We start from the raw sequence: 13,757 nt of genomic DNA, 5'->3' as shown, positions 1-13,757 counted from the left end.
TGGCCTGTAGGCAACACACAGACACAAAAAGCAAAAATGGGTGTGGCTCAGCCCATGGGGGTCGGGCAATCACCAAAAACCATAGGATCACCCTTAGGGTATAAGGAATAGGTATGCAAAGTTTCAAAAGGATCTGTAAAAAATTGCGACCCACACAAAAATTGGGCATGGCTCTGTCGCAGGGGGTGGGCATGCACCAAAAATAATAGATGTCATCCTTAGGGTATAAGGAATAAGTATGAAAAGTGTACAAGACGATCCATTAAGAATTGCAGCCTATAGGCGACACACGGACACCCAAAGAGAAAATGGGCGTAGCTCTGCCCCTGGAGGTTGGGCACGCACCAAAAACAATAGGGTTGATCCTTAGGGTATAAGGAATAAGTATCCAAAATTTCAAGAAATGCGTCCTGTATATGACAAACAATCAAATACAAAAAATTGGATCATCCTTGGTATAAGGAATAAGTATGTTAAGTTTCAAGACAATCCATAAAGATTGTGCCCTGACACACACACATACATACACACACAGAGGTGCGAAAAATTATGGCATAGCCGTTGGATTTTATCAAATCATGTAACTATGCGAAAAGGTATCTTCTTCATATCAATGGGATTTGGTTTATTATATGTTGCAGTTCATGACATCAGTAGTGGAACCATTTCTATGTTGATTGATGTTTCCCCAACTTGTTACCATGTTATATTCCACTCTCTGGTCTAAATCTTCTACCTGTCCTAATGAAGACTGCAACAAAATTTCGGAAAAAACTTTTTTTATTTTAATGAAAAACAAATGAGCACAGTTATAATATGAAACAAACATTTAATTGGTTATCCATCGATTTATTAGTCCATTTATTGCTTAAATTTAACACAAACTTATCAAACTTAACTGCAAATGTTTCTATCACACAAAATACACAATATTGTCATGTACAAATTAATACCAATAAGCTTACAGATATATATTTAAATATAAGAAAATGGTCGTTGTAGAAATATTTCAATTCAAATTACAAAATTATTAATGCACTCAATTCATCACTCACTTCACTGGTAGAAAGTAGACAAATATATTTTTGTGTAAACAATCTCATTATTACTACATGACATAATCGACATGTATGATCATTTTGTTGGAATCTAGAGCATAATTTATTGTTATCACTGTAGAGACAGAACCAATTTAAAAACAAGAGAAAATAAGTTACTCATAAGATCAATATTTGAAATGCATTACATGTACTTTTTTTTTTTTTTTTTACATAAAATAACTGCAGAGCCTTAAATTTCTGACAACTGTAGAAGCTATCATTATCAACCTTGTTATGTTATTTAGACAATGTTTGGTTATTCATGTAAATGTAGATACATGTAGTTAAATAAACAGCAGTCAGCTGTCCATCAATGTCACACGAACAAGCACAAAATCACGAGCCATCAAATATTCAATTCTGGGTTTTATTGAATATTTATGAATTTTTACTGTGACTACTGTCTCTACCATGTGAAATCCAACTTGCAATCACATAAAAGATGATAATGTGTATTTATATTCCCATCCAGCATACCCAAATTTCTTTCAGATCCTGCAATTGTAAAAACCGTTACCTCTTGATTTTGGTGTCTGCATGACTTTTTAGCTTATTTTTGTATGAGGTACATGTATCTTTACCTGTGGATGTAGTTATTGAGAAAAGTTCTTATATATTTGATGGGAGAGAGAGAGAGAAATGGGGTTAAACGTCCACTCGACACAAACTAGGTCATTTCGGGACCAACATATGGTTTAATTTTATTTCAATAATTCGCTTGCGCGTAGGGGTCTTTAGCAGCGGGAGGAAACCGGAGGATCCGGAGAAAACCCACAAGGTTGGATATTTGATGGGAAGTAAGTATAATTACAATATTTAATAAATATGTGTAAGGATATACAGTCTGGTTCTCAGATACCACTGCATTACTTTTTATTTTTTTAAAGAAAAGCCCAAACCAACATTCTTATAAATACCGTAGGCCCAATTGTCTAGTATATAAACCTGATGTTATTGACAATAATAACAGACACTGTAGTAATAAGAAAGGAAATTATATTCCATGGAGTTGGGGAAATGGAAGGCGCATCATTCAAAATAGAACTATCAAAAATATGTGATTACATTTGTAGTAACTTACTCTAGTTATCATTAGACAAAATAAAAACATCACTCCCATATTAGATTTTTTGTAATGATTGTCTAATTTGTAGTTTTAGATTACAAATGAAAATCTGATTTGTAATCCATTTATTGATGGACAATGTACGTTATTTACAGAAATCACTCTGACATTATCATATAAGTATTTTACCATGACTGATCAGCATTACATACGGGAAGTTTGGTAAAATCAGAAATAATTTAAGTTATTAAAATATACATCAAATAATTTGTTTTAATTCTAAGAGAACATGCACTTAAACCTAATCTCAAAAATAGTGGACACAAACCTGCAACACACAAAAATTTAAATGTTAGCACTAACTCAACATAATCATACTTTCTAAATATCATTTATACACTAAACATACAACATTTTAACATTCCATACAAGAATAACCATTTCATGCACCGAAATTGGTTTCATCTATGTTAAACCAACATGTTGATTTCATTAGACTTTAGCACTAATTTCTATAAAACATAAGGTTCATATTTCTGGGGTGTTCCCACTTTGCCATTAGATTAACAGTACTACTTAGGGATTAGGAGATTAATGAGAGATTATAGAGTCTGTTTTAATCATCATACGAACAGTTTTAATCCATGATCTAGTTCACTAGCTGATGTTTCGTTCACATGTCATTTTGTAGTGAACACTTTACTACTATGAACACTGTTTATGATAGCTGCAAGTTCAAATTTTATTTTATTCCAAAATGGCTAATGCACATTCAATTCATTCCAAATTTTATTTTTGAGGTCCCCAAAGCCTAGTTTATGATAATCACAAATTTCGAGTTAAGACCAGAAGAAGTGATACCGTTCAAGTTGAAAGTAGCTGTTAATGTGGATTCTAAACCAGTTCCAGAAATCAACATAAGTATTAGAAATAGTAGATATTTTAAATTATAAATAATAGATTTTTAAAATTATTTTTTAACTCATATACTATGGTACCTTAATTGTAGAATCAATGAATGCTAATTTAATTATTCATTGGATATATATGAATTTGAATAAATTCTCTAATATTGTTCTTCTCTGGTGATAAGAACTTATTAGAATTGGATTTTCGATATTTTCGTTGATTTTTGTAAAGTTGAATATGTGAATTTTGCCAATGAAATAATTGTTTATTTGATACAGACTATGGATCATAACCCTATTGTTCCCCTAATTTGCCACGGATCGTTGATTTTATCTGAGAATAATATCTGTACATTTACACATTATATTATCAATGAGTGGTTTTGTCTTTAAGTTTTATTTATTGAAATGCAATATCCTGAATCTAAAGACATGAAATTTGAATCAATGAGTGACAGATGTTTAACAAACTTTATAGTAAAACACAACTATGCTTTGTTGATTTTTTCTTTCTACTAAATCAAGCATGCACATACATGTAGAACTAGATCAGTTAAATGAAATCTATCAATTATGTGTTCTGCAAGAGTTGTTGAGATTTCTGAGATGTATAAAGGGTCGTTGAAAAATGATTGTGCACCAACAAATATTTACACACTGTGGTATATACATGTACTAAAGAAGTCCAGTCATTGCAAATTCTTATTCTAATCTTATTCATTATCCAGAAATAAAGAGACCCAAACAGCAGCTTTATCACAAGAAAAAAAATGCAAAAGACAGCAGCTAATCCGAAAAGGAAACTTTAATAATGAACAAATTTGATAAGGATCCAATCACGTTCACAAGATTTTCACAAGGGGGGGGGGGAGGCGCTTTCACAAGACGAAGTGTGGAGACAAAATAACCTGGCTTGAAATGTGGGCGTAAAAATAGTTTCCACAATTTAACCCAAGTACAACTCATTTAGCATTTAATTAACAAATAAATATGCTGGCTGTGACATCATCAGGGTACTTGTCAGTCACTGTTGATAAATAAAACTATGTGCTTGTGCTATAAAAGTTACTATTCAAACTGTTAACACATGGCTCAGGGTGACCGAAGACTATTATACCATGTGATCTGCTTGTTAATTCAAGACAATAATGATTCGTTCTTCAGGTTAAGCATGTTTGAAACAATTTCGGTATTAGATAATGAATAAAAGATATATAATCTGCAATGGCTGGAATCTCTTTTGATACAGCCTGTCATTCATTTAATCCAACTACAGTACCAACATAAATTCTGTCCTCATGTCATGGTTAACTTGAGTTTTATAAACTTCCAAACAAACACTGTTTATTATCTCAGAATTTTTCACACACTTTTTAAACACTTCCATATAGAAAACACGTCTTTGAACTGTATTTAAATGTAGTTTGTACACAATGCCCATCACAATAATACCCCATATTACTAAACACAATAGTCACAAAGTATAACAGATGGTAATTTGTATTGTTTCAATCATGACTAGCATCACTATCAAAAGACTCATCCTCATCTGAGTCCATTGCTTCTTCTTCCTCATTAACAGCTACAGATCTTTGAATTTTATTTGGATTTGCTAAGCCTTGATTTTGTAAATATTTTTTTTCTGCCAATAACGTTTTTCTATCTACTTCACCCTCTGCTTTGAACTCAGAAACAAGTGGATAAATATGTTCGATGGCACACTGGACGTTATAAACTGATGGAGCTGTAAAACAAGAGCATAGTTGAGATGCATCATTTAATAGAAAAATAGGTTACTCTCAACAGAACCTAAATGATCTGAGCTAAACAATGCATAACTTTTTTTTTAAAATTGAAGCCTCTAAAGTGCAAGCAAGATTCATGATAAAGGGGAATAACTATGGATGTTATTATCAACCAGTGACTTCCAGGCAGGATACGCCCACATTTTGTAAGAGATGGATAGGGAACAAGCTAAAAACAAAAACGATTTTTTGTACAATCAGGGGCCATAATCCAGAAAGTTATGGTCTGAAATGCACAAATATCAAAATGGACTGAGATTTTTGGAATACTGCAGCCTGTAGAGTCAACAACCTTGATATACCATATTTTCAAACTATTTGCGTACAAGGGGTGGCCATTATGTCCGACAGTTTTAGTTTGATTTTCACGAAATTCGAACTCAACCATCATTAGTGTATAACTGTGATATATTCACATGTTATTTTTTTAAATCCGATAAAAATTGTAAACTCTATAGGGACCACAGGCTCAAAATGCGATTTTTCGTACAATCAAGGGCCATAATTCAGGAAGTTACAATCCGATATACATGAATATCGACAGGCCCAAGATATTTGGGTTATAAACATCCATTTCAAGTTTCATCAAAATCGGATCAAAATTGTGACCTCTAGAGTGTACACAAGCTAAAAATGTGATTTTTCATATAATCAGGGGCCATAATCCATGAAGTTACGGTCCAATACATGCCAATATCGAAAGGAACCGAGATGTTAGGGAGATAAACCTATATTTCAAGTTTCGTTGAAATCGGATAAAATCTGTGACCTGTAGAGTGTCCACAAACAAACTGTGGACAGACGGACAAACAGGGGCGACAGCATAATACGTCCACATGAAAATGTGGGTGTATAAAAATTGTTGAAACAAGCCAACAGTGAGGCTGATGTCCCCCACCGAAATCCCAAAATAAATAGATGACACATATTAATTAATCGCACATTTATTTTTTTTTCAAAAGTATCAAGCAATCAAACTGATTATTAACTATACACTAAGTTTCAACCAATGAAATTGCTTACCTCTCTTTAGCTTTAGCTCGAAATGTTAATCATTGAACTCAGTCAAGACATTCACCTAATGAACATCTACATCAAGTTTAAACATTCTACCTCAATTAAAAGCAGAGTTGTTATCTTGACCAATCAAATTGCTTATCTACCCTTAGCCTAAGCAGAAAATTATCATCATCAAACTTAGTCACGGTAATGATATAATGAATCTATACTCGGAGCTTCGTCACTCTCACTTAATTAAAACCAAAGTTAGTGGCCCCAACCAATCAGATTGCTGATCTCTGCTTACCGTAAGCAGACAATGTTTATCACCGAACTCCATCAAGGCATTCACCTAATGAACACCTACACCAAGTTTGAACATTCTACCTCAACTAGAAAGAGAGTTATTGTGTTTCAAAGTCTCGACCAATCAAATTGCTTATCGCTCTGCTTACCCTAAGCAGAAAATGCTTATTATGGAACTTAGTCAAGGTACTGATGTGATAAAACCATACACCAAGTGTCATCACTCTCACTTAATTAGGGGGGGTTGGATGGCTGAATGGTTAGCGTGCGCGCGCTGTATCATAAAGTCTGTGGTTTCGAATCCCCGGTTGTACGTGGCAAGGAGTAGGGTCGCCTGTCCAACCTCGTGGGTTTTCTCCGGGTCCTCCGGTTTCCTCCCACTGCTAAAGACCCCTACGCGCAAGCGAATTATGTAAATAAAATTAAAACCATATGTTAGTCCCGAAATGACCTAGTTTGTGTCGAGTGGACGTTAAATCCCATTCTCTCTCTCTCTCTCTCACTCACTTAATTAGAGCTAAAGTTATCGTGTCCAAGAGCATCAACCAATCAAATTGCTTATCTCTGCTTACCCTAAACAGAAAATTCTCATCTTCTAACTCTTAACTCCATCAAGGCATTCACCTAATAAACACCTACGTCAAGTGTGAACATTCTAGCTCAATTAGAATGAGAGTTATTGTGTTCCAAAGTCTCGACCAATCAAATTGCTTATCGCTCTGCTTACCCTGAGCAGAAAATGCTCATTATCGAACTTAGTCAAGGTAATGATGTAATGAAATTATACACCAAGTTTCATCACTCTCACTTAATTAGAACTAAAGTTATCATGTCCCAAAGCATCAACCAATCAAATTGCTTATCTCTGCTTACCCTAAGCAGAAAATGTCTATCTTCAAACTCCATCAAGACATTCACCTAATGAACACCTACACCAAGTTTGAACATTCTAGCTCAATTCGAAGGAGAGTTATTGTGTTCCAAAGTCTCGGCCAATCAAATTGCTCATCGCTCTGCTTACCCTGAGCAGAAAATGCTCATTATCGAATTTAGTCAAGGTAATGATGTAATGAAACTATACACCAAGTTTCATCACTCTCACTTAATTAGAACTAAAGTTATTGTGTTCCAAAGAATCAACCAATCAAATTGCTTATCTCTGCTTACCATAAACAGAAAATGCTCATCTCCAAACTCCATCAAGGCATTGACCTAATAAAAACCTACACCAAGTTTGAACATTCTAGCTCAATTAGAAAGATAGTTATTGTGTCCCAAAAAGTGTGACGGATGGACAGACAGACAGACGAACCCATTTTAATAGTCCCCTGCTTTCTTCGAAAGGCGGGGGACAAAAAAATCAATAGGGTTCATTTTTTCAATAGGATAAACAACCAATATAAATTTCAGACTGATAGGTTAATAATTACAGCCTATAAAGTTGTAACACGATTTTGTAACATTGGGGCATAATTATTGTAGCCTCAAGTGTACTAAAAAGAACATGAAAGGGAGAAAGTTGTTGTCTTTATAACAATGTGGAATAACTATGGAAGTATCATAAAAAAAATCACTGAACACCATAGGCTTCTTTCTTTGATTGAATTAAACAGCTCTTCGAAATTTCAAATAGACTGGATCATAATTGATGTGAAATGAAATGAGGTTCAAAAACATCCTACTTTTCTGAACCACCTAATGAAGACAAGCATACAACATACAGTGGATTGTGAGGAAAGTTTGACAGGACAGCAGCATTTTTACCTACTCTTCAATACCAACGGTTTCTTCTCTGACGCCAACGTGTACACTCAAAGAAGTGTACACAGGGTCTTGGTTTTTCATCCCACCATAATGACTAATTCTCTAAATGAATCAAAAGCCAACAAGTGATAAATATTGCTGTCATCTGCAAAACTAAGAGGATTGTACTGGGTAAATACCTGTTACTGTAATACTGCCTGTTGAAAATATCTTGAGTGTGGCTTTAGGCTCTTTTATCCTATATGTTACTCCAGGATGTAACTCTGGCTCATAACTGAAAAATATCAACAAAACACGACAATGAGCTAAAATTATGAGAAATTGCATAGCCATTACTTATTAGTGTCCCAGTGTATCTTATCAAAAATCCTGACCGTAAATCCTACATGTTGATTTTTACTCCTGTTTCAAATTTGAACTAATATAGCCTACAATAAATTGAAGAAGGTTGTAAACTGTTAAAGATGACGGGAGTACAATGTACGACTCAGTTTGAATATAATACACTATAATCTTATTGATATAATTAATCTTGGGAAATCTTCTATGTTTATTTGTAAAGCATCGAACAATCTTCACCAAGTTAGAACATTCTACCTCAATTATAGACAGTTATTGTGTCACAACAAGTATGATGGATAGACAAATCTATTTTGAAGACAGACTTCAAAATATGTCCACTGACAGAAACAGTTTCAATAGTCCCCTGCTTTCTTCGAAAAATAAGAGTAAAATCAACTTGCCTTGCTTGCTGTGTATATCTTCTAGAAAAGAGAGTAATTTTGATACCAAACGGTAGAGAACAGGTACCCAGAACATTAACCACTCGGAAATTAGTGAAACGAACATTAAAACCTAGTTGCTGTAAACGTCTAGCTACTCTTCTACCAGCAATCTTTGAATCTTCTTCACTAAAATAAACATCGGCTGTTAAAACACATAACAAAGTTCCCTTCATGTGAGATAGTAGTAGTACACACCCTTTTTTTTAACATTTAAAGAGAGAATACAAGCACAGAATTGTGTTTTAGTTATATTCAAGACATCCAACTAATGAGTAAGGTTTTTACAAAATATATTTAATTTTTTCACATATTACAATGTTTGTAAACACATGTGCAATACAATATCAACAAGTGATCATATGGTGAGTTTTACTTCAGAAATTTTACAATCTTAATTCCAGTTAAATGGTGGGGTTATGGGACAATATTTGAAAAAATACAGTTTAACTTTTGTATAAAGATATACTAATGTAAAAGCTTCAAGGTCAGACATTATTTATCATCTCTTAATATAGTCATTTGGCATTTAAAAGATCATGTAAGATGCGCGATAGGCGATATTTTGTCATTATGAAACATATAAATAGGTTTTCAATTATTTTGATTTATTTTTTTAAGCATTCAATATTGTCCCATATTCTCCTCTTTACAGTCATTCAGAAGATTTCTAGACAGCGAAATTATGTTATTTACGTATAAATTTGAAAGTTCCTTAAATTTATGGACATTAGAGGGCCAGGTTAAAAATCTCTCCACGTAGACAAATTGTGTGATAATTACAAACCTTGTAGCCCCTGTGCATGTAATTTTACCAGATGACCAAATACTGGCTGTTACTTTTGGAGATCTTATCTTCATATTACACATCTGAAAATATAACAATTTATTTTATGATCAGTAGTGGAATACCGCGTTTTATCAGTGAAATAAAAGTGTTATTCCACTGGCTAGTTGTTTTTACCTAAAATGATTGTAAAATCATAAAATAAATAGAACATTTGTCGTTTTGTCGTTAATAACATATTTTATTTTATCTCTAAGCAAGAAAACGTTTATATTTTCACTCATGCTACGCATTCGTGAAAATATAAGTTTTCTTGCTTCTCGATGAAAATAAAATATGTTATTCACTCTAAAACGACAAATATCCTCTATATATGTCACAGACTATTCTACACTTCTTTTACTAAAGTTTTACATGATCTTATTCCCAAACATCACTAATTATAGGGTGACCCACCATAAATAAATATCTCCATATATCTCGACAATTACGCCACAATATTTATATATATGCCAAGCCTCAAATCAGTTTCACACAATTATAGTCACTTAATAAACGATCATGTTGTACTTAATAAGCTATGACCATTAATCACGTATAAATAATAGACTGAAAACTGGTTCCAAGAGTCGTCCATAACATCCAGACACTTTTGAGTAAAAGATAGGTTACGTGCCCTTGTTTTGAAATTAGTCTCGCTTAACCAGTCTATCGACCATTCTACATCTGATTGACAGGTCGGGATAATCAAGACTACTTTTTTACGAAACATAACAGAAAGCTAGAACAAGAAATTGAATTTAGAAATAAGCACGTTAGGTAGCTCAACAATCGTTTTAAGAAGCTTGTAAAAGTAAAATGAAACTACTGCTAGTATCATGTTCCTGTCTAACCCGAGTGATTCAGAGATATTATTTGTACTAAACCAAAAGATGCCGCTCTTAATGGTACAGTTAATGATAAAGCGATTTAAAAAATGAAACGAACATAATTTCTAAATCTGCTGTAATAACCAAGAAGCTTAATTTTACTGCTATTCAAAATCGTCAACAATAAATTTTTTACGGCTGTAATAGTTGATAGATTTGTAGAGAATTGCACGTGCCATGGCTATTTATAGTATCATACTGTCAGAAAGTTGGTCTCGGCACGGCGAATGTGCACGCTTCAGTGGTAGTCTCGAACTATCAGCGGTGGACTGTATTTCTGTGAGTACATGGGTCACCCTACTAATTAAAGAAATATTTTTTCTTTTGACTACCTACAATCAATTTACATTAATAGTAACTACATCTTAACTACAGAGAACCATATTTGTTGCTTAAAGCAGCATATCTTTTGAGTTATGAATGGGAAATCCTATTAAAAATCTAAAAATACTGCTATTAGTACATTAGCTACATTTTACACACTAAGACTACTAAGAGCTTTGCATTAACTCTCCCCAAATCAAAGAAATGGGGTTTAATTTCATTTCTGTACCAACTGAGCTAATGCATTGTGTTATTAGGAAAATTTTGCCAGAACAGCAGTGTTTTTACCTACTCTTCATCAAATTTGAATTGTCATGCACTACTGGGCCTTGGTTTTCTGTGCCATCTAAACGACTTGACCCTCTTCCTTGCAAGATCCTCAGTCTTGCACAATTGGAACTTTCTCAGCCATCATTCTTGGATATATTTTTCAATTAACGGTTATGTATTTAGGATCTTAGATATCATGGAAATATGTATCACACGTTAACTAAAATCATAAAATTACACTTACCCCATTTTCTTTCTTAAACTCAACATTAGAGCCTTCCAGAGCAATCCTCCTCAAATTTAAGTGACATCTTGTGTTAAAAGAACAAACAACATTGTTTATATTTATTTCTAAAACTGGTTCATCATCACAATATGAATCTTGCTCTTCATTCTGTGTTGTGGCTGTGAGTAGTTCATCGACAGGTTCAGTTTTAGAAAGTAATTCATTAGGCTGGGCAATCATCCCCTCTGCAGCAGCCATATTTTACCATAGGTTAGTTGAAGACTCTGTAGTTTAATCAAATTATTAGAGATGTAATTAGAAATATATTTATGACGTTTTCATTAACAATGGAAAAGTTCAGCTAGCATAATCATTGACTGAATACTAATCATCAGGTTTTTCTTATTAAATTGTGAATTACAAGTTAACATTATTTGTTTCAGACATTTGTATCTGTTTTATTTTAACTAATTGTGTAGGGTTTTGTAACTGTGATGTGTGTACGATTGTTATGGTTTTTTTTGTAGGCTCACACAAATATTCCAATAATCACATTCAAATAGTATTTTAAGGCTACAGTATTCAAAGTTATTTTTGGCATTCGTTATTTAATATATTGGTCGTTTTTTTATCTCCTATAATTTTTTTTATTAATATTAATCAATATTATAAACTAAAATTCAGAAATAAATAAAGAAAATATATTTATTTTCAACATTCACATCTGAAGATTACTGTATGCAATGCAAACATTTAAATTAAAATAAAACAAATATTCGAATAGCATTCAAATAATGTCATTGAATATTCAAATAATAAATTCAGCATTCAGTATGATCATTATTTTTGACAATATATTAACTGGTGCATACCAACACTATTGCTCACACCAACTAAAGGTACATGTAGTGGTATTCTATCACCCTAAACAGAAAAAACTAATCTGGCCAAATATTTGAAAAATTAAAACTATCACTTATTCTTATTCTTAAATCAGACCATTTCGCCTAAAACCTATTTCTTAAGTAGCGAATGGGATCTGGCGTATTTACAAATAATACCAGTCAGTATACATGTTATTGGGCTGTTATGTTATACATAGCTACGTCACAGATCAGCAGAGACATGTATATATACTGTATCATATAGCGATATATAATCAAATCCCTCTTAAAAACATGTAGAGTTTTCCAAAAACTAATATAGATAAGCAAACAATTATTTTGTTCAACTACATGTAATTAGTTATATAATTATAACTTGTATTCATAATATCAGATTCTTCAAATTATCCGTTGATCATAGTGCAATAATTAGACACAACACAGGGAGTTAGTGTATACACAGCAATCTAAATCTGATGCCCACCAAATCGCAGGGAAGGTCAGATATTTCGTAATAGTGAGATATCGCTGTCAGCTATTTCAGACTCAAGTGGTACATAGTATAAAGAATAAAGCTACTGTTTTATGTTGATCACCAACTGAGTTGCCATCGATATGTCATCAACATTCATTACTTAAAAAATATTAATATGAATAAAATTCACTTTGTGGATAATATTGGCCTTAAAAATAGTGTGTGTGTTCAGTTTTTGTACAATATCTATAACATTTGATTAAATCTACTGTACATTTTTAAGAAAAACACATAAAAGTATTAATTTCTATTACTATTAGTTATTATTATTAGACTAGACCTACCCTCAAATCTGTATCTTCATGCACTTTCTCCGTTTACCTTTGGTAGATGTAACAACAGTTTGTTTATTTATTTCATTTTATTTGTTCATTCTGATCCCAAGATCAACTGTCTGACTTTGGTGACAGACAATACAGAGAGCGACCAGAGTTGGCCTTAATCTGCCTAACAAAAAAATGGCTAAAGTCTAAGAAACAGCAACCCGGCCGAGGAAGAGAGAGAAAACACGTGAAATTATTAATGTAAAGTAAGGCAGCAGTAATGCGTATTCCTCTCTAACATATGCAAATATGCAAGCCGATAATTTATATGATTTCGCTGGTTTAAATAAAATACAAAGAGAGTTATTTTAAGCCTTCAATTGATAAAAATTATTTCAGAAATAATCAACAACTTCGCCTCTTTGGTAATCCGTCGGCCTACTGTTTTAACTTTTCATTACTCAAGTTCCAAGACATGGGAGGTAATCCAGGCATCAAATGGGATCAGACCACAATATTTACTTATCAATACATTGTATTGAATTTACCCCATTTCGTGGCCTCTAATAACGAGGTTTTCACCGTATTAGGTCTCTTGGATATTACAATTTATATGTTTATAACAATGTGTGATTTCAAATACTTTGATTTTTAGGCAAAAAAGTTAAACAAAATGATGAGAAAATAAATAAAACAAAATGAAAGAAGGCCTAAAAATAACAGAACACAGGCGCAGATACAGAAGGGGATGCAGAAGTGCTCCTGTAGCTTACAATTGATTTGTCAATATATTATATAATATGTTATAA

At 33.0% G+C, this 13,757-nt stretch overlaps 1 protein-coding gene across 1 annotated transcript; it reads right to left on the bottom strand.

Moving 5' to 3' along the window:
* Positions 1–1,934: 1,934 nt before the first annotated feature.
* On the bottom strand, positions 1,935–13,403 carry LOC126819654 (TATA box-binding protein-like 1). The gene is made up of 6 exons (XM_050547814.2): positions 12,970–13,403; positions 11,285–11,550; positions 9,518–9,600; positions 8,692–8,859; positions 8,128–8,222; positions 1,935–4,818 (listed from the first exon to the last, which is right to left on the bottom strand). The coding sequence occupies exons 2-6, from the start codon at positions 11,522–11,524 to the stop codon at positions 4,583–4,585; spliced, it is 822 nt and encodes a 273-aa protein (XP_050403771.1). The 5' UTR covers positions 11,525–11,550; positions 12,970–13,403; the 3' UTR covers positions 1,935–4,582.
* Between the last annotated feature and the right edge of the window lie 354 nt (positions 13,404–13,757).

Source organism: Patella vulgata, chromosome 4 (genome assembly GCF_932274485.2).
Source record: "Patella vulgata chromosome 4, xgPatVulg1.2, whole genome shotgun sequence".
NCBI classification, from domain to species: Eukaryota; Metazoa; Mollusca; class Gastropoda; family Patellidae; genus Patella; species Patella vulgata.
This window is presented reverse-complemented; position numbering and strand designations above follow the sequence as displayed.

What these genes read in the sequence shown, in the direction of transcription:
- LOC126819654 (XM_050547814.2), bottom strand. Translation starts at nt 11,524, where the DNA reads ATGGCTGCTGCAGAGGGGATGATTGCCCAGCCTAATGAATTACTTTCT. An exon ending in AGATATACACAGCAAGCAAG is followed by an intron (nt 8,223 to 8,691) that starts GCAAGTTGATTT and finishes GATATTTTTCAG; the next exon opens with TTATGAGCCAGAGTTACATC. An exon ending in AGGCAGTATTACAGTAACAG is followed by an intron (nt 4,819 to 8,127) that starts GTATTTACCCAG and finishes CTTGTTTTACAG; the next exon opens with CTCCATCAGTTTATAACGTC.